Consider the following 25,571-nt stretch of genomic DNA (forward strand, 5'->3'; position numbering starts at 1 on the left):
AGTGTCTTTAAGGAACAGGAACTGAATGTGAATCAGCCAAGCTAGCATGATACTAGGATGTATGTCTTATGAATATTAAACAGATAAGTACTTATAGGTAAGGTATGATTATTAGCTTTTGGAAAGCTAGGCTATTAGCCTGAACACTGGTGAGAGTTAGAAATAACTTTCTGGGGTGACGTGTGGACTTGGTCTTATAATTTTATTGTCATCCTTCCCAGGAAGCTGTGTTGTCTTTGGCAAGCTGACATTGCTTGACAGACTACGAGGACAACTTGAGCAGGAAAAGATGTCAGTTTCCTATATAGAAATACACTGGGTAAAACTCACACAACATCCTTCCTGAAAGTACACAATAGGCCAGGGACTTATTGGTATGTTCAGTTCTAGCTCCATATTTTAGGAAGAAAAAGGAATTAAGAGACAGGACTAGCTGGATTTCCTAGGCCAACTAAGAATCCCTAAGCCTAGCTGGGAAGGTGATCGCATCCATCTTTAAACATGGGGCTTACAACTTAGCTCACACCCGACCAATCAGGTAGTAAAGAGAGCTCACTAAAATGCTAATTAGGCAAAAAGGAGGTAAAGAAATAGCCAATCATCTATCGCCTGAGAGCACAGCGTGAGGGACAATGATCGGGATATAAACCCAAGCATTCAAGCCGGCAATGGCTACCCTCTTTGGTTCCCCTCTCTTTGTATGGGAGCTCTGTTTTCACTCTATTAAATCTTGCAACTGCACTCTCTTCTGGTCCGTGTTTGTTGCCGTCCACCACTGCTGTTTGCCACCCTCACAGACCCACTGCTGACTTCCATCTCTCCAGATCTGGCAGGGTGTCCACTGTACTCCTGATCCAGCAAGGCTCCCATTGCTGCTCCTGATCGGGTGTTCCTGCACAGCTGAGTGCCCGGGTTTACCCTAATCAAGCTGAACACTAGTCACTGGGTTCCATGGTTCTCTTCCATGACCCATGGCTTCTAATAGAGCTATAACACTCACTGCATGGCCCAAGATTCCATTCCTTGGAATCCGTGAGGCCAAGAACCCCAGGTCAGAGAACACGAGGCTTGCCACCATCTTGGAAGCAGCCTGCCACCATCTTGGAAGCAGCCTGCCACCATCTTGGGAGCTCTGGGAGCAAGGATCTCTGCCCCCGGTAACAGAATGGCTAGACTGTGAAGGGAAGACAGGAAGGAGGGCTCTCAATTTAAGGGTTGGAAAAGAGAAGCTGGATAACAGAAATGTCTGGGGGACTTCTAAACTTAACTCTTTTTTTTGAAAGGAAGAAGATGACCTATTTTCCCTCCATCCCTACTGAGGGAAATGAAAAGAGTTAGTAAGCATAAATGCTGACAGAGGAAATGTAGTTTGACACTGGAAAATAACTTCCTGACAACCAGGGAGTGAGGTATGTTAGTAAAAGAGAGAAGGAAAGTCTACGGTCAAGCCAGACAACCATGAAATCCAGGATGCTAAAGAATTGTGTGAAATCCACAAAAATGGGCTGAAGCACTCCTTTAAAAGTCAGAGAGAACTTCAAGTTCTGCAATCCTAAGAATCAAGACCTGGCCTCCAGCTTTCCTGAGAAGGTAACAAGGCAAACAGAAACATAAGTGCCTTTGATTCTGTTCCCAAGTCACAGCTGAAGGGGCACTCGGAAACTCCAAAGCCACCACAAACATGTTCTTATAATAGGCATAACAAATATTTATGGCCTCTTTGCTCTGAGATAGGCATTAAAGCCTTATCTTTAATCCTCACAATAAGCCTATGATATCAATATTATTATTATTATGATTATTATCCCTATTTTATGGATGAGAACACTAAGGCTGAATGAGATTGCCTAAGACACAGTTGGCACATGGAAAAACTAGATCTTGAACTCAGATCTATGTAGTAAAAAGGGTTCCCAGCTCATTTGAACCTCAACGCAGGGTCTGTAAGCTCTTTTGGAAGTGACCTGAGACAATCAGTCAGTAACCATGCAATGCTCACTGTACTAGTACTAAGCTTATATATTTCTGCCAAGGCTAGGAAGTTTTACCTAATGCTCACTGCTCAAAACCATCAGTTGGTTTTGAATTGATGAAGCCACTTATGATCTAAGTGTTTAAGTGGAATTTGTTTAGAATCTTCTAAACTTAAATGAGTAAACAAAGTAACAGTTGTGAATAACAAAGTAACTTCATGCTTCACTGTCTGAAGACTGTGCTGTGGAAAAATAAGGCAAAAAGGCTTCCAGGCATCAAAGGCTCCTTGGTGTGAACTGGAGATCAGGATGTCCATCTGAAGAGATGACCTTGGATATTCAATGACAGGAGTCTGAAATCCTCAAATCTCTAAACCAGAGGTTGGCAAACCGTGGCCCGCAGGCCAAATCTGGCCCATAGCCTGCATTGTAAATAAAGTTTTATTGAAACACAGTCACATTCATTTACATATTATTTGTTGCTGCTTTTGCACTACAACAGCAGAGTTGAGTACTAGCAACAGAGTCCATATGGCCCACAAAGCCAAAAAGAAAGTACTATGTGGCTCTTTACAAAAAGTTTGCTCTTCCCCTGCTCTGAATATCTCTAGTGGCAAAAACAAACAAACAAACAAAAAGCAACAACAACAACACAAGGCTCTGAAAAGTAATTGGAAGACCTAAAACTTGGTGTGAGAGAGCCACAAATAAGAAAAAAAAACGATAGGTAAGGACCTAAAGGGAGCAAGAACAAAAGGGATGGGGAAAAAAAAGTAACCACTAAAAGTTGCAGTGGCAGAGGGACACCAATGACTGTCCCCACAGCGTCAGGTGTGGCCACTATCCATGAAGCATCTCTGTATTCCGAGTACTTTCAGGTACATTGCCTCACTGAATCTCTCAACAATCCACCTTTGTATTTCCATTTAACAGATCAGAAAACAGAGACTTAGAGAGCTTGAGTAACTTGTCCTGAGTCAGCAGGACCAGAAATCAAACTTAGCAGGTTGACGCTGACCCCACTCTATTCTCCTGCCCCAGTACTCCAGCCATCAGTGTTCATCCCCTGCTCAAAGGATGAAAGCACTATACTCCTCACTCATTCAAACAATTACCTACACTGGAATTTTAATAGTAATTATCTACTTTCCATCTGGGTGAGAACTTGGTGACAGCTAATCATCTCTTCCAGTGGTGGTGCATGCTAACATTTCATTGACACTCCTGAAATAAAGCATCTTGGAGGCTCTGTCAGAGCTAGAAGCTCAGCCTCAGGGTCCCAATTAGCAACTAAGTTGTATGGTTCGAGCTTTGGCCAATCTAAAAGGTGTCTGCTTCTAGGAAGCACAATCAGCTGGCGCTAATGCAGTCACTGTAACATCACCTCTGTCTGCCTGGAGCAGGCACAAGGCTGAGTCCAAGGCGGTGATGCTGAAAAGCTGCAGAACTGCAGACCTCGAAACTGACTCAGCTTCACCAGGGAGCACGCCTGAGGACATCCATGCTGGAGGGGGTGGAGGGGAGCAGCGCCCAGGAGGGCATGATGAGCTGCCCGCCACAGCCAGATGCTCCGGGATCTGCTGACTTGCTCGGCCAAGTTCATGGGGTGCTTAAAACTCTGGGCACTGTTGCAAAGAATTCACATATATCAACTCTCAGCCTTTGATATAGGTATTATAATCATTCCCCTTTGACAGACAAGGGAATTGAAGCAAACCAAAGTGAAGTAACTCCCCCTGGGTTACACCGTCAATAAGTGGAGGAACAGATTACAAACCCGGGCAGTCAGGCTCCAGAGACCAAGTATGAACCCCTGTGCTGTAAATGGCCCCTCCTTGCCTGCCCTTCTAAGAGGCTGTAAGCTCTGCAATGGTTAAAAGTCTAGATACTGCAGTCAACCAGGCCTGCTCTGAATCCCAACTCTGTCCTTTCCAGATGTGTGAACTGGGACAAATGATTTAACCTCTCTGAACCTCTGTTGTTTTCTCCTTAAAATGGTTACCTGCACTGATGATGGCATCTATACCTAGAGCTCTGGTGGAGGGTGGAAATGACGCAGCAGCCATTTTGCACACATGATACCTGCTGACTCACCTCGTAGTGTGAGAATGTGGTCAGGTTTGCAATGCTCTACCTTCCCCCCGGGATCCTCCTTCACCTGCTCCAACTCCTGGGCCAGGTGTGTGAGTTTGGCCTCATGACCAAAAGCAGCCACCCACACCACATACCCAGGGCAAAGGCAAACAAGAATGGGCTCAGGTCTTCATCTTTCCCTGTGGGGCTCCAGCTCATGGTTGGGGTTCAACCTGGTCCTTGCTCTTCCCACTTCACCTCCATCTTCCCTTCCTGACCACTTGCCCTCTGGCCTGAAGGCTCCAGCATCAGACATGAAGGCAGTAGCCTTGCAGAGAGTCCAGCCCCTATGAGTGTGGAAGGTCAAGTCATACATATGGATGTGTATGTGTATATCTATGCACGTATATATGCACACATATGCATATGTATAAACACACACACACATACACACACACAGACATCCAAGTGGATCTACTTTTCTGATTGAACCCTGACTAATATATCCTGGCTGGGTTACTTCTGGAATAGTTTCCTGATCGTTTTGCTTCCAAAAGCATTCACCCTTGACATTTTCACTTCCTTTTCTTACATTTACTAATAGCACTTCAGTGGTTGGAAGCCATGGCCAAGGCCATCTATTATGAATATGATGCTAATAAGGAAAAGTATTCCATTGGAGCTTCCATTTACTGCATGCTATTAAACCCTATGTGAGAAGTTTTTCATACATTATTTTATTCAATCCTCATTATTTTATTTAACCCTATAGAAGCAGAGTTTTTTCATACTTATAAATGGAGCAATAGAGGCTCAGAGAAGCCAGGTAACTCACCTCACAGTGTATATGACTCAAATAGTAAGTGTTTAACCACTGTATAGTGTCTCTCACTATAAGTGATCCATCCAGAACACAAGTCTAGAGCTAAATGCACATTTATATAAAATTTTAACCCCTCTTCTTCCAGAAATACTAAAGTACTTTAAAAGAAAAACATAATAGGAGGTAGGATAATTAGGGATAAAAACAGAACAGGAAAACATTAGAAAATAAGATGGTACCATGTACCTGTGAGTAGTGGAATTTAGGTCTACATAGGAGATTATACTCATTAGCAGAAACTTCTATACAAAACCTTTACCCAAAAATAGGCAACCAAAAAATGAATCCATTGAAGGCAAGTTGTCATGTTTTCTTTTAGGCCATGCATACAATTTATTCCCATAGGTAACAGAAAAACAACAAATGAGGCATGAGAGGAGAAGAAAACAACATTTGCCATATTTTAGGAATTGGAAACACTGCTATACCAAAAACAAAACTACAACTTGGTCTTTTATCATTGTTGAAAATCATTCTCGGATCATTAAACTCTTCTTGTCTCTGGTTTCTCTCTTAAATGAGGGAGAATAATATACTAACTAGGCTTAAAATGTTACCATAAAGAAAGTTAGGTTCTAATAAATGGGTTTCCTATGTCCAGAATCTTAAGACCACAATTCCATAGCTCTAGCCCACGAACTATACACAACCCTTTTTACTTCTGGCTTAAGACAGGAAAAAAAAAAAGTCATCTTGGTGGAAGAATGTAGAAAATCCCTACCATTCAATGGGTTTATCATACACTCATTCATTTTACATGCATTTATTGATCACCTACTCCGTGCCAGGCACGGTTCTAGGTGCTAGGGATACAGCAGTGAACAAAGATAAAAATCTGAGCTCACACCCTAGTCATGCTATTTCTGCATTTGGAAGAATCTCTTTGTTATAAATATGATTCTGACATACCTTAGTGAACAAAGTCAATGTTTCAATAATAGTAACATGCTTGTAGTACCTTACAGTTTATAGAAAACACTTTCATGTAACTATAGAATTTATTTCTCAAAAAAGCCTTAGGGATTTTGCAAGAAATGTGACAGACCATTTAAATAAAGACACAAATAATATTATGTTACCAAAAGAAACATGAACAAAGGGCATGAATAGATATTTCTTCATAAGAAAAAAACCTCAATGACTAATAAACATGAAAAAGTGTTCAATTTCCTTATTGCTCAAATGTATGTTATTCATAGCTGAAAGGTAACAATTTTTACCTGCAAAAGTAGCAAAAATAAAAGGAAGAGCAAGAGATTGTGCTGTATCAAAAGACTGTACCCTTTGAAACAGTAATTTTCTTTTAGTAATCCATTCAATGGAAAAACAAGAAATTTGGTTTTAAGTTTTCAAATAGCAAAAAATTTTAAAGCTTTAAGTTACCCATTACTATGAAATCTAAATTAAGGACCTAACATTAAAAAAATTATATATAGAGTCATTCCTTGAGGCCACTAGTCCATGCTGTCAGACAGAGTGCCTTTAAAATCAAAGGATTCTAAAATACATTTGGATCCTCCAAACATGTTTTTTTGTTTGTTTGTTTTTTTGAGATAGAGTTTCACTCTTGTTGCCCAGGCTGGAGTACAATGGCATGATCTTGGCTCACTGCAACCTCTGCCTCCCAGGTTTAAATGATTCTCCTGCCTCAGCCTCCCAAGTAGCTCGGATTACAGGCGCCGGCCACCACTTTCAGCTAATTTTTGTATTTTTAGTAGAGACGAGGTTTCACCATGTTGGCCAGGCTAGTTTTGAACTCCTGACCTCGTGATCCCAAAGTGCTGGGATTACAGGTGTGAGCCACTGCGCCCAGCCACACATGTTTAATGGCACTGTGCAATTAAATGTCTAAGGGGCATTCTACTAAAATTGTGGTTACCACTGTGCCTCACCAACATGCCAGTCACAAACTAAATGTGCAGGGCCGGGCACAGTGGCTCATGCCTGTAATCCCAGCACTTTGGGGGGCCGAGGTGGGCAGATCACTTGAGGTCAGGAGTTCAAGACCAGCCTGGCCAACATAGTGAAACCCCGTCTCTACTAAAAGTATAAAAATTAGCTGGGCGTGGTGGTGCACACCTGTAATTCCAGCTACTCAGGAGGCTGAGGCAGGACAGTTGCTTGAACTAGGGAGGCAGAGATTGCAGTGAGCCAAGATCATGCCACTGTACTCCAGCCTGGGTGACAGAGAAATAAATTAATTAATTAAATAAAATTTAAAAAATCTTAAAAAAATACAAACTAAATATGCAGGACAGGAAATGTATAAACAAGGATGAAACTGTGATTGACAAAACAAACTGAAATTTGGGATAGTTGAATTTTTCTAAGCTTTTTTTCCTAGAATCCCACATTATAAAAGTCATTTTCTTTGGTATCTCTCTACTAGTGTATAACTCTCTAGTGCTTTATCACTTGATACATGATCATGATATTAATGTTTTTTAAAGTTCTACTATATGCCAGGCACCATATTAAAGGTATTAACTCTTCTCAACAAGCCCCAAAAGTTGCTACAATTATTATCATATCTACATTTTACTGTGGAGGAAAGAGCCTTGAAGAGGGGAGTAACTTGCCCAAGGTCCTGCAGCCAGTACTGGCACAGTTAAGATTTAAATACAGTTGCCTAATTTGGCTCTAAATGCCATGTCCCTTAACCATTGGGCCTAATCTTTTACCTTGTATTATAGTTATTTGAGTTACTTGGGGTGTTCCTTATCTGTCTAATTAGATCCTAAGTTCCCTTAGGGTAATAATTTTTTCACTCAACTTTGAGTACAATGTATTGCATCCAGCTGGCACTCGATAAATGCTTGGTTCATACATGAGCAAGGCTGCAGTTATTTTGAAGTCACTTCTGACTCCTCTCTTTCAGTCCATTTCCAATTTTTCACCAACCTAAATTAACTCCTTTTTTCCCCCATTTTCCAGGCCTTCATTTTGTTTGCTTTCATCTTGACTTATCCCCTCAGGCCAGACTCCTACAATAGCCTCCTGACCATTCTCCCTGAGTCCAATCCATCCTACACACTCATCACCCTAAAATACGATTTAGTCAGATTTCCCCAGCTGACAGGCCTAGACACAAGACTAAAACCCTCAGACCCTAGGGTGATCAGGTAGGTGTAGAGATCCTAGGCCAACACCTTTGACCAAAAGCAACCTCCTAGAGTGACATTCATAGCTTAGGCTTAAACTGAGAGCGTTTCCAAGGACATGGGAGTTTCAGTGCTAAAACTGGGAAAGTCCCAGGCAAACCAGGGTGAGTTGGTTTTGCTACATCCTCCTCTCCATCTCCAAAGCCCCTTCTCTTTACAGCCATGTACTCTACAAATAACACCATTTTCTACTGGTGCCAGGCAAATTGGGAAGCACAGATTTGGATCAACTCAAACCCTCACTCAAAGACATTCAATAGCTCATGCTGCCTCACATAAAATCTGCTATACTTCACCTAACATTCAAAGCCCTTGGCAGTCTGACGAGGACAAATCTCATCTTCAACTCCTTCCCATCCTGACCCCTCTCTCATTCTCCAGTTTTTATTATCCCATGACTGTTTATCTTTCCCATTTTCCTCATTTGCCCTGACTCCACCATCTGGATGGCTTTACTGTCCCCATCCACCTGTCCAGAGCCACCTCCAAGGATTCGGTTAGTGCAAAGCCCCTTCCCAAGCCCAAACCAGTCATCTGTGAAGTCTTCACAGACGACCTCAACTCAGGACAATTATTTGGACTACTCCTTTGTCAAGGAGACCAGCACGTGAGACCTCCTCCATCTCTGGTACTGATGTGTTGAGCTGATATTTTTCTCTTCCAAAACTTAGTTATCCTTCACTATGTTTATATCTTTGTCTTACCAAAATGCAACCTCTCTGATGACAGGTATTACACCTTATACTTATGTCTCCCACAGTACTCAGTAATTTCTTACACATTTCTTACACACAATGAACATGCAATCAATATACGTTTTCAGATAACTGATTAACATTGTCCTCATCCCCCTCGCCTCCACCGTGTGAGGAATTCAGCAATCCTTCTACACAGATATAGGCTCCATTTGTTTTTCTTGTGGGTAAATTGCCTTCTCATTATTCTGCCTCCAGAAACTTAGCTCTCTTAAATAAACGCCTGGTAGGAGGACAGAACTGAGAACAAAGTAAGAACATTTCCCTTCTCTGGTGAGAAGAAAAGGGCACAATCATAGCATAGGATGATAGTGGGGGCTCACGGGAAGAAAATATAACAAAAACGTGAAGAAACCACCTTTAAGAAATTTTGGAGAGGGAAAGAGCATTGCAAATATACAAAACGATAGAGAAAACATAGGGAGAAAAGGACTTCACAGGAAAGGAAAAAATAAAACAAAGCTATTTATTAGAAGACAGCCAGAGAAATGAGCTGAGAGCCCAGCACAAATGCTCAGCAATACCCTGCATGGGAGGGGCAGCCCCTGTTACCCCCTCCAGGAGGCGCCTCCTCCACGCAGACAGCTGGCCTCGAGAGCACATCTGGGGAGGCCCTTCCTTGCCCAGACAGCACACGGCCCCATTTACTGGACTAAAGGCAGGCATAGTGAACCAATGGAAAATTTTCTTCAGGCAACATAACCTCAGCATAAAAAAAAAATCAATCTATTTGCCTCCCAGCCAAAGAGAAATCAAGTTAGACAAAGGAAATTAGGCAATAAGTTTAATGTGACTGCAGCTGCAGCTGTGAAATAAACCTAATGTACTCTGACTCTCCTTCCCATGTGCTCTCTGGGTTGCACAGGCCACTTTTTTGGGAGGGCACCAAGGAAGTGTTCTGCAGGTACATGAAATCTTTTAAACTTAGAAGTCAACTGCCTGCTGGTGTTCAAAGAAGCCCCACTGCCAGCAGGATACGCTTGAAACCAATGTCCAGGAGCGTTGGCAGATTTGCAGGGATGCAGGCCACGCTTCTGCCAAGTGCACACTTGTAACCAAGGACAGATCTGTTGCCCTGGAGCACAGAAAGAAAGCACTAACCTCAGATTCACAGATCTTAGCTTCTATGTGATGAGCTCAGGAAATCAAGGGCCAATGCGAATGTTTGTGAAAACGTGGCTATAAAGAGAGGTACTGATTAATAGGAAACAGTTATATGTCTATGTGCGTGTGTCTTGGGTGGGTGCCAATATTATATATTTCAAGCATTGTGTGTGCAGTTAGAATGATGAAATACGTGCAGACTCAAGTCACCAAATAGGTGAATATTCGGCTGTGTTGCCTCAGGGGACTGGAAGGGGTCTGGAGCTTTGTTGTCTTCACTTCCTCCCCCACTCATATTCCAGCTCCTGGCCCACCCCTGCCAGGGTTGCAGGGCCCACCAGCTTTGTTTCTGTGGCTCTGATGTGGTAGATCTCATCAGAGAACCCACTGTCTGATTGGTGGGCTTACTCTGGCAGTGAGAGCTAGTACCTGGACCACCAGAATCACAATTCAAAAGACAACTGGGGCAAAAAGCAAAAGCCACCACTTCTCTGCTGGCCATGCCCTTACCACCCTGGTAAAGAATGGGATTATGCCTAATCACTTTGTCTCCACCACCTACTATGTCTCTGGCACATGGTAGGGCCCAAGATATGGTTTGTAATGACTGAATAAATGAATGTGGAACAAGATAAAAGCATAATAGAGAGAAATGGGAATTTCTGCATTTAGTTGCAAAGACCCATAAATTTATACGTTTCTATTGAGAAAATGTGAGAGCATTTCATATAAAACAAACCAGGGGACAGATGAATGCCCCAGAGAAACTCTCACACATATATACAAAGACATACGGTGTCTGAAATAGTGAAAAATTGCAAACAACCTGAATGTCCACCAGCAAAAGAATATATCATCAATTACGGTATATTCATAAAGCATAATAGTATAAAGCAGTGAAAATAAATAAAACAAACCACATTTCAACATAGATAAATCTAACAATTATAATGTTGAGAAAGTTGCACAATACATATAGTACAATTCATATGAAGCTAAGAATACACAAAAATTATATATAATATATATTATGTAAATATATAGTTGTGCCTTAGAAATGCACCTATATATATAGTAAATAGAAAGAAATGCATGGAAATGATAAACACCAAATTGGGTAGTTGTTGAGATGAGGAAGGAGACAGGCCTGGGAAGGTTAATACACAAGTGTTAGCTATAGTACTCTTTGTACCTTTTGTTTATATTAAATATTGTACTTTTTAAAAAAATTATGGACGTTGTAAGTTACTGTCTACTCAAAGAGACTTAAAACACAGAAAGCAGCCATTTACTATAATCCTAGTCATTTTAACATAAACATCAGAGAAGACCCAATATAAGTTTTTTAATTACTCACTGAATAAATGTGGTAAGATATTCAAACCTCATGCAATTGCTCACAATTACTGTTTTGGATGTACAAGGTGTATTCAAGGAAAATGTTATTTTTAAAAAATGCAAAGTTCTGCATTTCATTATAAAACTAATCAGCCTCAGATATTCCTGCTCTGATGGTATTACAGGCAGGAACATGTCTAGTTCTGGGACTCACATGTTTGCAGGACATGGACAAGTGTGTGTCAAGAGAAGGGTGGGTACAGGAGTGGTCAGGTGATTGGGATTTTGCTACTCATGGGCCTAAGGATCTGGTGAAGAACCTGGGAATGCATATCTGGTGATGGGAAGGCTTACTGGGAGCCAGTAACTTTCTTCAAACATTTGAATGAATAAATGAAAGGACTATCATATGAGAATGTAGATATATTCTGCATAATTCCAAAGGCTAAACATGTGAAGGGCTAAGGGGAGATAATTTTAATGCAACCAAAAGAAGAATGTCCTCATAATTACAGGCATCCCAGAAAGAAAAGGACTGTTTGGTTAGGTAGTAAGTTCCCTGAAACTAGCAGCAATCAAGCAAAGGTATAGAGAACTCCACTTGGGGGCGCTAATTGGACTTTTTTAGTTCCAAAGTGTTATCTAATTCTATGACTCTAAACCAGTGTTTCTCAAACTTGAGTGTGTATCAGAAGCCGCTGGAGGGCTTGGGAAAACCTAGATTGCTGGAACCAACTACAGGAGTTTTTGAGGCAGCAGCTCTAGGGTAGGGTCTGAGAGTTGGCATTTCTGAAAAATTCCCAGATGACGTTGATGTTGCTAGTCCAGAAACCATGCTTTGAGAACCTCTGCTCTTAAAAAAAAAATAGTAAATCAACTTAAGTTTTTTGGTGTTTTGGTCAGGCCATTAAAATGCAGGCCCTTCCTTGAATTACTCACTGCCTCCAAATAGACTTCCACTGTAGTCTTCTAGAGGGAGGGGACCATTTTTTATAGATGATTTCTTCTAAGGCCTTTATAGGAAGACAAGGTTCTTTGCTGTACAATAAGAATATAAGGACCCTGGGATTCTTTTCAGATACTGATATTAAATTTCTTTTCAGCCATTTTCACTCTGTCCTCTGTTTCCTCCATAACCGATGGCCATAATTTTAAAATAACTGGCCAGAATTAGAGATGAGTCTGAGTCCAAAAAACAGTGTTGTTTGACCCACAGAAGGATCTGACCTGGTGTAAACCACATTCACGAACAGGTCTGGTGACACTAACTAGCCACTGTCTCTGGAATGCATCTTTGTCAAGCACTGCTTTGGGGAAGAAGACAGAAGTGCTGAGAATTCTCTTCTTTTTAATTCAAAGGGGGGAAGAATGTAAAACACGGCTCTTGAACCAGTTCCATGGGCAGATAAAGTTCAGACAAAAATGTTAAATCACACATTTGTCCATTAGTATCTGGTTTCTTCACTCAACAAATGACTATTGAGCTTCTATATATACCTGGAGCTGTGCTTAAACCTAGGGATACAGTTGTAAATAATACAAGCAAATGTCAAAGATATAAAAACATAGAATCTATGTCAGGTAGGAAGAAAAATACAGCAGGTGCTTAGTTAGGAAAGCCTATGCCTTTCACACAGCCTCGCTTTGTGCTTATTTTTTGCCCAATGCTAATGCTGAAAATAAACTGCTTACTCTGGCCAAGCCAAATGATCAATGATAGAATGGGTTACTGTGATTCATTTCTAAGCTGCTTTTCTTTTATAATTTGGGGGAAAATGCAGTTATTAGTAGTAAAGTCCCTAGAAATCATTTCTAGTTCACTTGAAAGGTTCAGTTGCATAAAAATATGTTTAAATAAACAACTTGGAATAAAGAGTGGTTAAAATTGTATGCATATGTAATCAACAATGCTAGCTTTTTTTCTTGCATAGCCCAGACTTTTTTTTTTTTTTTAAAGCAAATGTCTTCTGAAGGCCACAAAATGAATCTTAGGAGGTTTGTTTGAACAGTTTCACTGTTAATAATTTTTAAAAGGTGTCAGTTCTGGAGGCTCGGGCTATCTTAGCCAAAATAATCCATCCAAGCTTCTTAATTTTAGTCATTCTGAAATTTAGTGGTGAAAATTAAAGGTGTGCAAGAAACCTGGGAGACAGAGTTTTTATATGAAATATAATTATAGTGTCTTTTAGTCCTGTCTGAATTAAGTAATTATACAAAGATTTCTGACTCACAGCTATAGCTAATAAGAGCTCCCACTCATTTCACAAACTGACCACCTACTACTACTGTCTATTACCACTGACTGACTACCTACTACATGCCAACTGCTACCGAACACTAACTATGTTCCAAGCATCTTATAACGCTACCTTAAAACTCACAACAAAGCTAGGAAATAAATATCATCATCATGCCCATTTTGCAAATAAAAAAATTGAAATTCAGAAAAATTAAATGATATACCCAAGGTCATACCCAGCTCATAAAGTGGCAGACTAGGAATTTATCACCAAAGCCTTTCTCTTCACTCTATGGTACTGCTCCCCCAATAGCCCAAATGGCAGGTTTGATTTTGTGTGGATTAGCAACAGATATTTGTTCCTCAAGGTGCTTTGCTATCATATGCTAGAAAACTGGCATAGTTACTACCTGTATCTATATCTAGCTACCTATCTATCCACATATATCTGTGGTAACTATGATGTGAAGAGTGCCCCTGTAACTTTGCAAAAGCACAACCTGAACCACCTCAGCCAGCAGCCCTGACACCATGGTGCAGCCCTGATATTGTGTTACAAGACATCACAGTGACAAATCATGGCATAAATCATATTCATTTCCACTTATGCACCCATGACAAGACCCACACAATGCACACTGGGATGCTTGTGGGTGTGGGGAGTGGCGGGCGCGTTAGTGACAGACACTCTTAGAAACACGCATGAAAAGCAGCATCTTTAGGCCGATCAACTGTTATGAGCAGGAACATAGGCTGCTGTGCTGATGTGCATGTGAGTGTGTGTGTGTGTGCACGCTTTCTTTGAGGAAGAGGAGGAGGATTATAACGCACAAATTAGTCAGAGGATACACAATGTGCAACTTCAAGGGAAAATGCTTCATAGCTTCTGTGAAACAGTCACTGGTGATGTAGCTATCCTAATAAGCCATAACCATCACTCTTTGCCAAAGGGTACCTGACTCCTCCTTTCTTCTCCCTCCCCACGCCCTACAATCCCTACTACCCAAGGATGACAGTCATTCTTCCCCCGCTTTATTTCACACAAAAGGTCCCCTCTAGAATCCAGAAGGGCACCATCATAAGCCGCAAGCCATTACTCTTCACTGAATATAAAGTTAAATTCATTTATCTCTATCTTCAATGAGAAAAGGAAGGAAATTAAGCAAGAAAGATGGCACAATGCCTTCAAGAATGGTGTATTCAAGGTCAAAGCCTGCCATAATTGAGTTAAAAAATAATAAATGAAAATATATCTGCTCTGCAGAATACGGTCCAGCTAGAAGTCTTCATTAAATGTTCCAGTACACACAATGTGTTAGCTGTGTGTTTGTGTGCTTGAGATTCTGTGAGATATCCTGTAGCTCATAAATACTGAAAAGGGACAGTTACCATAGTAACTAAGTGCTATTTAATGAATACCAAAGAACTGAAGCTCCGAGGATGGTTTTAAATTGCCAGAACATGAGTTACTGCTGCAGCTATGGGCTTGCAAGTAACTGACATGTCACTCCCTCTAATAAGATTTTTAACAAGTTGGCCAATTTGGCTGATCTCTGTCTTGACCACATGACACCACAAGATTCTGTCTTTACATCACATGAAAAGCATGTTCCTGATTTCTTCTCCTGACTCTAAGTACCAAGATCTTCTACAGAAATGGGTCAGACATTCAGATATGGAAAACGTCCTTAAATTTGAAACTTTGACCCAAGTAGTGAAGCAGTAGGACATACTTCCGTCATAAGCAATAGACACCAGCTCAATGAGCCGTCAGGCTGAATACAGCAGGCTCTTTACTTCCGAAAAAGGTGAATGCTCCCTTTACACTAAATGCAGTTTGTTCTTTATTGTGCAATGACACAGAAGAGCTATTGCAGTTGATTTTTGCAGGAACTTTTTACAGGCTAGTGACGTCTTAGGTAATCTTTCATCAGGATGTCCAAACCTTCCCTACTACGCCCACTCCCAATTCTCTCTCGCCATCCATCACCATATGTCAAATTCCTCACCTTGGAATCATCTCACTTTTTACAGATTTAAAAGGAAAAAACAAGCATGGCTGCCCTGCTTTTCTTTCCACTGGTCTCCCCTGGTTACTTTAACGTGGTCCATTTTTAAGGCTACAGATTGTGTGGCAAGCATACTTACGTCTACATGCCATTAATAAGTAACAAGAATTTTAAAAACGAAAACATCTATGTACCATGAAGCCAAAAATCATTAGCAAATGCATCCGTTCTCCAGAGGCTGGCTTGTTCTTGCATAACCAGCAGCTCGAATGGCCTGGCTGGAGCCAGCCTAGCTCAGTGCTCGGGCTGCGGGCGCCCCCTTCAGCATCTAGGGTGCAATGCATGTTGCTTTCCTGTTAGATACTAACGAGACGGCTGGGCAATTATTTTTGCTAAAACCGTTTAAGGAAATTTTGTAGGAAAATTTGGGCCAACATCTAATGGTGTGAGACAAAAAGCCTGCACATTACCAGCCTGCATTTAATGTTAAAATCAGGCAGGTAAAATTTAAAAGGGAGGCCTTTATTGCAAGAAGAAAAAAAAACCGTGTAGATATATTCATTTATTCATTTGATTAAATAACACTTCTCTACAAGGTGAACTCTATTTAAAATTGCCTCTGTCTGTGATAAACACAATTAAAAGTGGAGACAGCCACAACCTCTTCGCCTTCTCATTTCCTTCTACAGCCTGAAGCTGTTCTCTCTGTGGTGCAATCCCCAGCCTTAACTGCTTCCTCCTAGAACCCCCTATCAATGCTTTGGTTTATCTCACCTCCATGTTTAGTCTTGACTCACAGGGCCACGTTATCTACTCACCTCTCTCGTACGATTTCATGTCGATGACTGCTCTAACTCTACAATGATCTTTCTTCTTTGAATTTCTAAGGCATCTTGTTTCTGCCTCTCGTGTGATATTCTTAACCCATCCCTTCTTAGGCTGAGAATATTTGACTTTACATCTCCTCTCCTCTCCTAGACTGTCAGCTTCTTAAAGGCAGGGTGTGGCTGTTGTATAAGCTTGACCCTCAGCATGCGGCTTGCCGAGGTGCTCCTGTGCAGAGTGAATTTGTGAATGAAGGAACACACAAAGGTGACTCTTTTGGCTTCATTTCATCTCTCTAAGAGCTCTGCTTAACAAACTCGTTGCTCCCAACCTAAAAAATGAAGGGGCACTTAAAGAAAATAAGACCAGCGAGACAGTTCTTCCTCCTCTCCTTGGAAAATCTTTTCTACTTAAATTCATCTTTATCCATTCATTCTTCTAAACAGTCATGTATTGATCACATGCAGTAAGTAAAAAGCATGAAATCGGAAGATGCTATTCTTACTTTTCCTCTCACCATAGCCAGTGCTGAATAAAATCTTTCTATTTTTCCTTTATGCTGTTTCTTAGTCCCGCCAATCTTCCATGCAGTGTGGAAGGCTGCATCCTTCTCACTCACCTGTTCAGCATTTATTGTGCTTCTTCTCTATGCTGAACCGAACTGGCCTACGTCAAATAGGATCAATTAAAACAAAAATCGAGAGCATAACTCCTCACTCCTTAAGTATGGGCTGTACATGGTGACTTCCTTCCAGAAAATACAACGTGGAAAGGGGGGAGGAAAACAGCTGTATGGTGGAGAAACTTGGCAAGTAAGACCTCAGCCAGTTCATCCAGGTCAACACCAGTAGTGGTAAGTCGTGCTCACCATATGTCTTTTGATACGATGTGATGAAAATGGTTCTTTACTTTTGCGATCTTCCTCCCGCAAACCCACAACCCGAAGCTTATAATGAGAAAAACATCAGGAAAATCACAACAGAGGCCATTCTACAAAATACCTGATCGATATTCCTCAAAACAGTCATGGTCATCAAAAACAGAGTCAGAGAAATTGCCACAAGTCAGGGGAGCCTAAGGACACATGACCACTAAATGTAATACTAAATTCCGGAAGGGAAAAAACAGGCAAAAACTAAGGAAATATGATAAAGCATGGATTCTAGTTAATAATAAGATATCAGTATTGGATCATTAATTGTGACAAGTGTACCATACTAATGTAAGATAATAATAGTGGCAACCAGCTGTGGGGTACATAGGAGTGTCTTGTACTATCTTTGCAACTTTTCTGTAAATCTAAAATATTCTAAAATAAAACATTTATTTTAAAAAATGGAACTAGACCTCAAGAATATTAATGAGAAAGAAAAGGAAGACAGATTGTGGTACAGGATTGTAAGTGGGTTTGCTGGATTCAGTAGAACTCGGGCTGCAAGGTGAGAAGAGGCAGACAGTGACGATGGTAGGGGTAGTGTCTAAGGACAGTGGAAAGCTATGGATGATTCATGGACAGTTAGAAAAGGCTAAAAATATTATTGCACTTCAGAAAGGTCCTAGTTGAGGTCATCAGCATAAATTTTGGTCGGGAACAGCCAGCCCAGATGAGCAACTTTCTCATAACAACCAGGCCAAGAATAGAGAAAGCTGGTGCTGTGATCGACCCAGATAAGGGCTCAGCATACAGTTTCTGCAACGATCTCTCTCTTTTAACGTGAACCACAACAAACACGCTTTCTCCTTGAATTCTTCCAGATTCATTATTCTATGAAGCCTCCTCTTCAACAGCCCCCTTCTCTCCTTTTTCCCACATTCTATAACTGAAAAAAATGAATAATGATAGTGCAAAAATATTCTGATGATGGTTCAGAGGAAAATGTTAAATTAGAGGATTAAAGAAGCAAGATATAGAGTAAGTCAAATAAGTCAAAGAAATCCAAAGGAGGCTCAATCAATTCAATATACCCTGAGAATATTTTTCCACTTTTCAAAAAAAAACGGATAAAACAAGAAAAGGAAAACAAAAAGGTCACCAGCTTTTTAAAAGGATCTAGAGTCAGAGAAATAGAACCCCATGGTTCATCTGCCTTCTGATCACCACAGGCAAAATAGCTAAGAACATCTAAAAATGAAAATGTCCTGCAAAGAATGAAACTAGTCAAACTAGAGAAATAGAAAATAACCATAATAATACATATCTTGTCTTTGTGTAACACGTTCTTAGTTGACAAAGCATTTTCACATGTATCTCATGTGATTCTAACCAAAACTTTATGAGGTAGGCATAACAATTCTTAATGATCACATTTTACATACGAGAGAGTGGATTTTCAGAGACTTTCAATGGCCTTTGATGGATCTGGGACCAGAACCTACACATCAGGCTCTGGGGCCTATGCTGGTTTTCCTTATGTCTGGCACCGAGGTGTACACAATCAGCAGACATAGATAAAGAAGCCTTCATACTAGTAAGATAATGCAGAATATGTATCTTTCTCCCAAAAGACACATATACAAAAATGTAAATATTTAATTTTCTATTATCATTATTGTGATAAATATATTTGATCATTAATGTGATAAATAATGTCCTTCATAAAGTGAAGGATGTAAATCATACAAAAATGCGAAACAGCTGGGCGCGGTGGCTCATGCCTGTAATCCCAGCACTTTGGGAGGCTGAGATGGGCGGATCACAAGGTCAGGAGATCAAGACCATCCTGGCTAATACGGTGAAACCCCATCTCTACCAAAAATACAAAAAAATTAGCCAGGCGTAGTGGCGGGCGCCTGTAGTCCCAGCTACTAGGGAGGCTGAGGCAGGAGAATGCCGTCAACCTGGGAGGCGGAGCTTGCAGTGAGCCGAGATCACACCACTGCACTCCAGCCTGGGTGACAAAGCGAGACTCCGTCACAAACAAACAAACAAACAAACAAACAAACAGAAATGTGAAAGAACTTACGAGAGAAAGCAATAGAAAGAAATGTAAAAACATAGGAGCTTTTTAGTTTGACCTTAAGTTAGTTATTCTTAGACTAGAAATGAGGGAAATTAAGCAGGTAATATATATAGATCTTTAAAAAAAAATCTACACATCTGGATCTTTATGTGCTATTCTGAAACAACTGAATAGGAAAGGAAGGGCAAGACAATGTTATAGAAATCAGTAGCAAAACTTGTGAGAAAGTGGTCTAAATTTATATAGTCTAAAAACGTGACTCAAAGAGACATAATCACAGCCTATAAATATCCTCCAAGCAGCAATATGTGGTAAATAAAGTAAGTGAATTATTCACAACCTTAGGTTCAGGTCATCTCTCTTTGTCCAGTTGTGTAGGGAAGACAATGCTCTACCCCAGAGCTGGTGTCATCCCTAGAAATTAAAACGGCAGACGAAGGCTCGCCAGGCTGGGCCCTGTTGGAGATACTCAGGTGTAGGATTCAAAAGAAGAAGCACATCAAATGGCCTCCTGAGATTCTCCATATTATTAAGAATTAGACTGGAGAGTCTCACCACACAATAAAGTATTTTCATTTTTTCCCTCACCTTTGATAAAGAATGACAGAGAATGAAATCAAATCCAAAAATGCTTTTAGTTATTGGCCCACCTGATTGGAAGACAACATGGAATATGAAAAATCAAGAAAATTATAAAGTGCTCTGCTTTGCTATCAGACAGCCTGGTACTGAATCTCATGAAGAAACATCCGAGTTTATGAAGTCAAAGTCACTAGGTCAGGGTTCTCATAGCAAACCTGTCACTTACACGGTTGTACAGCTACTGTTTTCTCATTGTCATAAGGTAATCAATATTTGTCTTTCCTGGTAAAATTACATTTAAGGCACCAAAACATTTTAAAAACCCACGAAAGCTGTGATGTACAGATTATTACTGATGATTAACATTATTATGATGTCCCTGATGTTATGCTTCAAAAACACCATTTTTCAGAAATATTTCTTTCACAGAATAGTTTTCTCCCTTTTGAAAATTTCTAGGTTTTCAGATTAAAGCTCACAATCTCCTTAAGCCACAAGTTATTTCAAAAGGTCTGCCTGGTCCCAGCCCTTGAAGCAGCCTAAGTTGTTTGAATGACAGCCAATGGCCCTGGGCAGGCCCCTGCTGGGTGTACAGCAGCCCGCTGTAGAGTGATATTTTAAATATCAGGAGTTCTCTAAACACAGCATGCTCAATTCAGCCACAGAACAATCAAAATCCAAGCAATATTTTTTCCGTTGCCTTTCCAAGCACAATTTTTCTAGCTTTGTAGAGAAGCTGCCTACATTTGGTTTTACTTGTCTTCATTTTGCATGTAATTATTTTGTATGCAACCAGATATTTAGTCCTTAAATGGGCAATAGTTCCTTATTAACATAAGAAAGACCTTGAACCATGTCTTGTTGTTATCTTAAGATATTTATATGAGTAAGATGTGTATACCACCCTTTATGGCATTGCATGGCTCTTAACCAGTGATGAGGTGATATGCTGAAGTGTTTAACTGAAGGCTGCTTGTTTGCTATGACTACGGCCTGCCAACCATGTGAACTGGTCCCTGAGTGGGAACAGTGGGTGCCCAGAGAGTGTCAAGTGGAAAAAAGCAAGGATTTCCTATAGGAATATCTGGGGCTTGTTTTTAGGCTTATAGTGATGGTACCTTAGTGTTTCAAATGATCATCGTTTTCCCAAAGGTAACCCAGGAGCACTTCAATTGAAGCTGGGTCTTTGTGACAATATTAGCCGAAGAAACTGTAGACTTTTTCTTACTACAATAAAAACCCTAACAGACTTTGAATAAATGCCTGTACAAGGAGGCAGAAGTCCATGCAAGTGCACATACATACAGATTATTAAAGCATTTAATGGGATTTTCTCCACTACAACTGCAAAATTTACGAAAAACACAAATCAGGCTGCAGGTGTTGCCTGTACTAACGTCCTATAAGGAGACAATAACAGAGCTCCAGCCTCTATTGACTGCTTTCCTGAGTTGGTGGAATTTGCCAGACTTGCAATATTAACATAGAATTATGGAAATTGGAAACAAAAAGCTGGAATCTACTAGGAATGATAGGCTGAAGATGAACTCAACTGGAAAATTTGGCTAACTGAAAGTGACATCCTTTGTGCTGGAATTTTTCTATCTGAAAGCTTTAAAAAGGCTGTAATTATTTTGAGTTTTCAATTCAACCCTTTTCAAACTAAGCCTTTTATTTCCTTCATCACACTTTACCTTTCTTCCATGTGAACTCGGGCATTTGCCAGGCACTGAAGTGGTAAATTCATATTGGTTTTATATACAGATCCATTGTCAGAGAATGCAACACAACTTCTGCATCCTCTATGCCAAGAAAAACAAAGGAATATTTGCACATCAAAACCTTTAACTTGTGTACAGGCTCAAAATACCTGAGCACAGCTAAAGAAGTCATCTAAGGAGAAACGGCTGATTAATGCCAAAGCATTATTTCTGTGCAAGTTAGTGCATTTTCTCCACAATGAAGCCAAGGAATACAAGAACTTAGACTTACCTTGTGCCTTTTGGGTCCCAAATAACAATGTCAGCATCTGATCCTACAGCTATTCTTCCTTTTCTTGGATAGAGATTAAAGATTTTGGCTGCATTTGTGCTGGTAACTGCCACAAATCTGTTTTCATCCATTTTACCACTATGCTGTAAAGCAATTCAAAGAATCATTCTAATGATCAAATACTAAAAAGTATCCTATCAATAAAATGACAAGACTTGCATCTCTGAAACAAACAGAACTGCACCTAATTTCTTATATTGTAGAGCATCTGAGGATGCTGGTAAGTATTAAACAGTCATAATGCCAATGATGGAGATGATGGGACAACATATGGAAGCCTGAAGATGATTTTCAAAAACCCCACTACTTAGCATCCACACTAATTCTTCCCATTCATCCTAGAATCACAAAAATTGTTATAGGTGACAGCTAAATTTTGGTAATGGTATTTTCGATTCTCATTTAAAGTTTGACAATACCACATTTATGATCTGACTTATTTATTACAGACCTAAGATTTATGAGATAAGCATGTAGACATTAGATAGAATATTATAGAGTGAGAATAGGTGACAACACTTTTTTTTTTTTTTTGAGACGGAATTTCACTCTCGTTGCCCAGGCTGGAGTGCAATGGTGCGATCTCGGCTCACTGCAACCTCCATCTCCCAGGTTCAAGCGATTCTCCTGCCTCAGCCTCCCAAGTAAGTAACGGATTACAGGCATGCACCACCACACCTGGCTAATTTTCTGTATTTAGTAGAGACGGGGTTTCACCATGTTGGCCAGGCTGGTCTCCAACTCCTGACCTCAGGTGATCCACCCTCCCTGGCCTCCCAAAGTGTTGGGATTACAGGCGTGAGCCACCGCACCCAGCTGACAACATTTTTAAATCAGCTGGCAATGCTTTTATTATTTTTTAAAGAATATTATAGAGTGAGAGGATAGGTGACAATACTTCTGAATCAGGTGACAATGCTTTTTTAAAATTTTTTGTTTTGAGATATGGTCTCACTCTGTTGCCCAGGCTGGAGTGCAGTGGTGTGATCATGGCTCACTGCAGCTTTAACCTCCCTTGGCTCAGGTGATCCTCCCCACTCTGCCTCCCAAGCATTAGGTTGGTGCAAAAGCAATCTGTTTTGCCATCACTTTTAATGGCAAAAACTGCAATTACTTTTGCACCAACCCAATAGCTGGGACTGCTAATTTTTTATAGAGATGGGCTTTCACCATGTTGCCCAGGCTGGTCTGGAACTGTAATCCTAACACTTCGGGAGGCTGAGGCAATCCACCTGCCTTAGCCTCCCCAAAGTGTTAGGATTACAGGCATAAGCCACCACACCCAGATGCAATCCTTTTGAAAAGATAAAAAAACAACTCAAGAGGTTCAATTTTATGCAATTGAAGTTTTACATGAGCCAACAATTATGGATAGTCTATTGCAAGAGATTTTAATATGGACAGAATTCAGAGGGGTGTGGCTCCTCTAAAATAAAATCTAAAAGTGTTGGGGTTCATCCCTATTTATATGGTAAGAGGGTACTAAAGGTTTATTTAATTATCAAACAGTGCTTGCCTTAAAAATGACTAAGAACCATGCCCTGAAAGTAATATTCCCATAAGTAAACCATATTAATGTTTCATAAAATGACATGGTTTTCTATATATTATTAAGAACTATTCAGTCACTGTAAAGCCATTTATATACCAGGGAACTATATAGATTATGAAAATCTGCTATAATAAAGATATTCATTGTAAAACAGAAGTTCAAGTGGAAGCTTGAAATGTTATCAAGAAAATCTAAGTGAAGAGAAGTCATCTGGGATGGTTAGAGTTAGGGTGGAGGAAGAGGGGGTGAGGAAAATAATCAGCAGAAGATGGGGCCATAGAGATGTTTTGAAGATCTAATTGTAAGTTAATGATTCAACTATCATCCAACAAGTAACGGAGACAAGTAAAGGGTTTTTGAGAGAACAATAGCACAAACAGAACTTTATTTCTGAATGAGAACTCCCATTCAAAACCTATCCTCCCTCTATAATATTGTAAAAATAATAATAAAAGCATTGTCAGCTGTTCTCAGTACAGAACAAGAGTTCTTGTACTGGAGTAAAGAATACACTGTAGCAAGTGAGACTCTGGAGATGGGGACCAGCTATGAGATTACTGCAAAAGTCCAAACAAAATATAAGCCTCCAACTAGAATGGTAGCAACGAAGAAAGAAATAAGGAGGCCCTTTGGAAATAAAATTGACAAGACTTGGTGAATAATTCATTAGAGTTAGAAGTAGGTGGTAAAAGCAATTGAAGAGGATTCTGAAGTGTGAGATATAATTAATGTGTCATTTGAGGGAGGCATCCTAGGAGATGGGTGAAAAGAGCATGACACTGGGGACCAGAAGTCTAACCAGGCAAGTCCCCTCTGCTGGTCTTCACAGCTCCACATGTCAACTGGCTGGACAAGTTAACATGTAGACATTTAGTCATGTGATTCTTCTCCGTCTTCAGGGAGAAGTTTTGTAGTCATGGACATTTAAATTTTTTTCCAGACTTTAAATTATTACTTTTGTGACTTCATACAGCAATTTTAAAAACATGATATCCAAGGATTCTTTAAGAAGTGACATCAGGCTGGGCACGGTGGCTCATGCCTGTCAATCCCAACACTTCGGGAGGCGAAGGCGGGTGGATCACCTGAGGTCAGGAGTTTGAAACCAGCCTGGCCAACATGGTGAAACCCCCTCTCTATTAAAAATACAAAAATTTGCCAGTCTTGGTGGTGCACGTCTGTAATCCCAGCTACTTGGGAGGCTGAGGCAGGAGAATCACTTGAACCCAGGAGGTGGAGGTTGCAGTGAGCCAAGATTGCACCACTGCACTCCAGTCCAGGCAACAGAGTGAGACTCCGTCTCAAAAAAAAAAAAAAAAAAAAAAAAAAGAAATAACATCAACAAAGATTTCATGGAAAGGAGGTATGAGCATAACGAATACGCTTCGTGTATTTTTTGTGTGTGTGTGATGGAGTCTCACTCTGTTGCCCCAGGCTAGAGTGCAATGGTGCCATCTTGACTCACCACAACCTCTGCCTCACAAGTTCAAGCAATTCTCCTGCCTCAGCCTCCTGAGTAGCTGGGATTACAGCCACGTGCCACCATGCCCGGCTAACTTTTGTATTTTTAGTAGAGATGGGGTTTCACCATGTTAGCCAGGTTGGTCTTGAACTCCTGACCTCAAGTGATCCACCTGCCTTGGCCTCCCAAAGTGCTGGGATTACAGGTGTGAGCCACTGCACCCTGCCCCTTCGTGTATTTTTTATCATTTCAAGCATTCGTGCCAATGACACATGACGCATTGGAATTCAAGAGCATGAGAAATCAAGCAGAAGGGCTATGCCATTTCAGAGAATTCAAGAATAACCCTCTTTGTATGCAATCTTAATTCATCCCCTAATGTCTCCGCAAAATGGTGCGATGCATCGTCTAAACTAAAATAAACTATGCAGAGAAGATTATTTCTTTGCTGATGCTATACTGAGGGATGGAATGGTGGTGGAGGTGATAGTATTGCATTCCTAGTATGCTCCCTAGTAAAAACAATCAAAAAGCTTCTCTGTGAAAATTTGTGCCACTCTGGTCCTCAAATGGGCAGGATCCTGGCTGAAGAACTAGGCAAAG

General features: G+C 40.5%; 1 protein-coding gene across 2 annotated transcripts in view; it reads right to left on the bottom strand.

The window, feature by feature from the left end:
- Window positions 1-25,571, bottom strand: part of DPYS (dihydropyrimidinase) — an 87,860-nt gene that overhangs the window by 23,207 nt on the left and 39,082 nt on the right. For both annotated transcript variants that reach the window (XM_019032735.4, XM_019032736.4), the window contains exon 7: window positions 21,895-22,037. In XM_019032735.4, the coding sequence (XP_018888280.2) occupies window positions 21,895-22,037 (143 nt within the window). The remainder of the gene's footprint in view (window positions 1-21,894; window positions 22,038-25,571) is intronic.

This window comes from Gorilla gorilla, chromosome 7 (assembly GCF_029281585.2).
Source record: "Gorilla gorilla gorilla isolate KB3781 chromosome 7, NHGRI_mGorGor1-v2.1_pri, whole genome shotgun sequence".
In the NCBI taxonomy this organism is placed as follows: domain Eukaryota; kingdom Metazoa; phylum Chordata; class Mammalia; order Primates; family Hominidae; genus Gorilla; species Gorilla gorilla.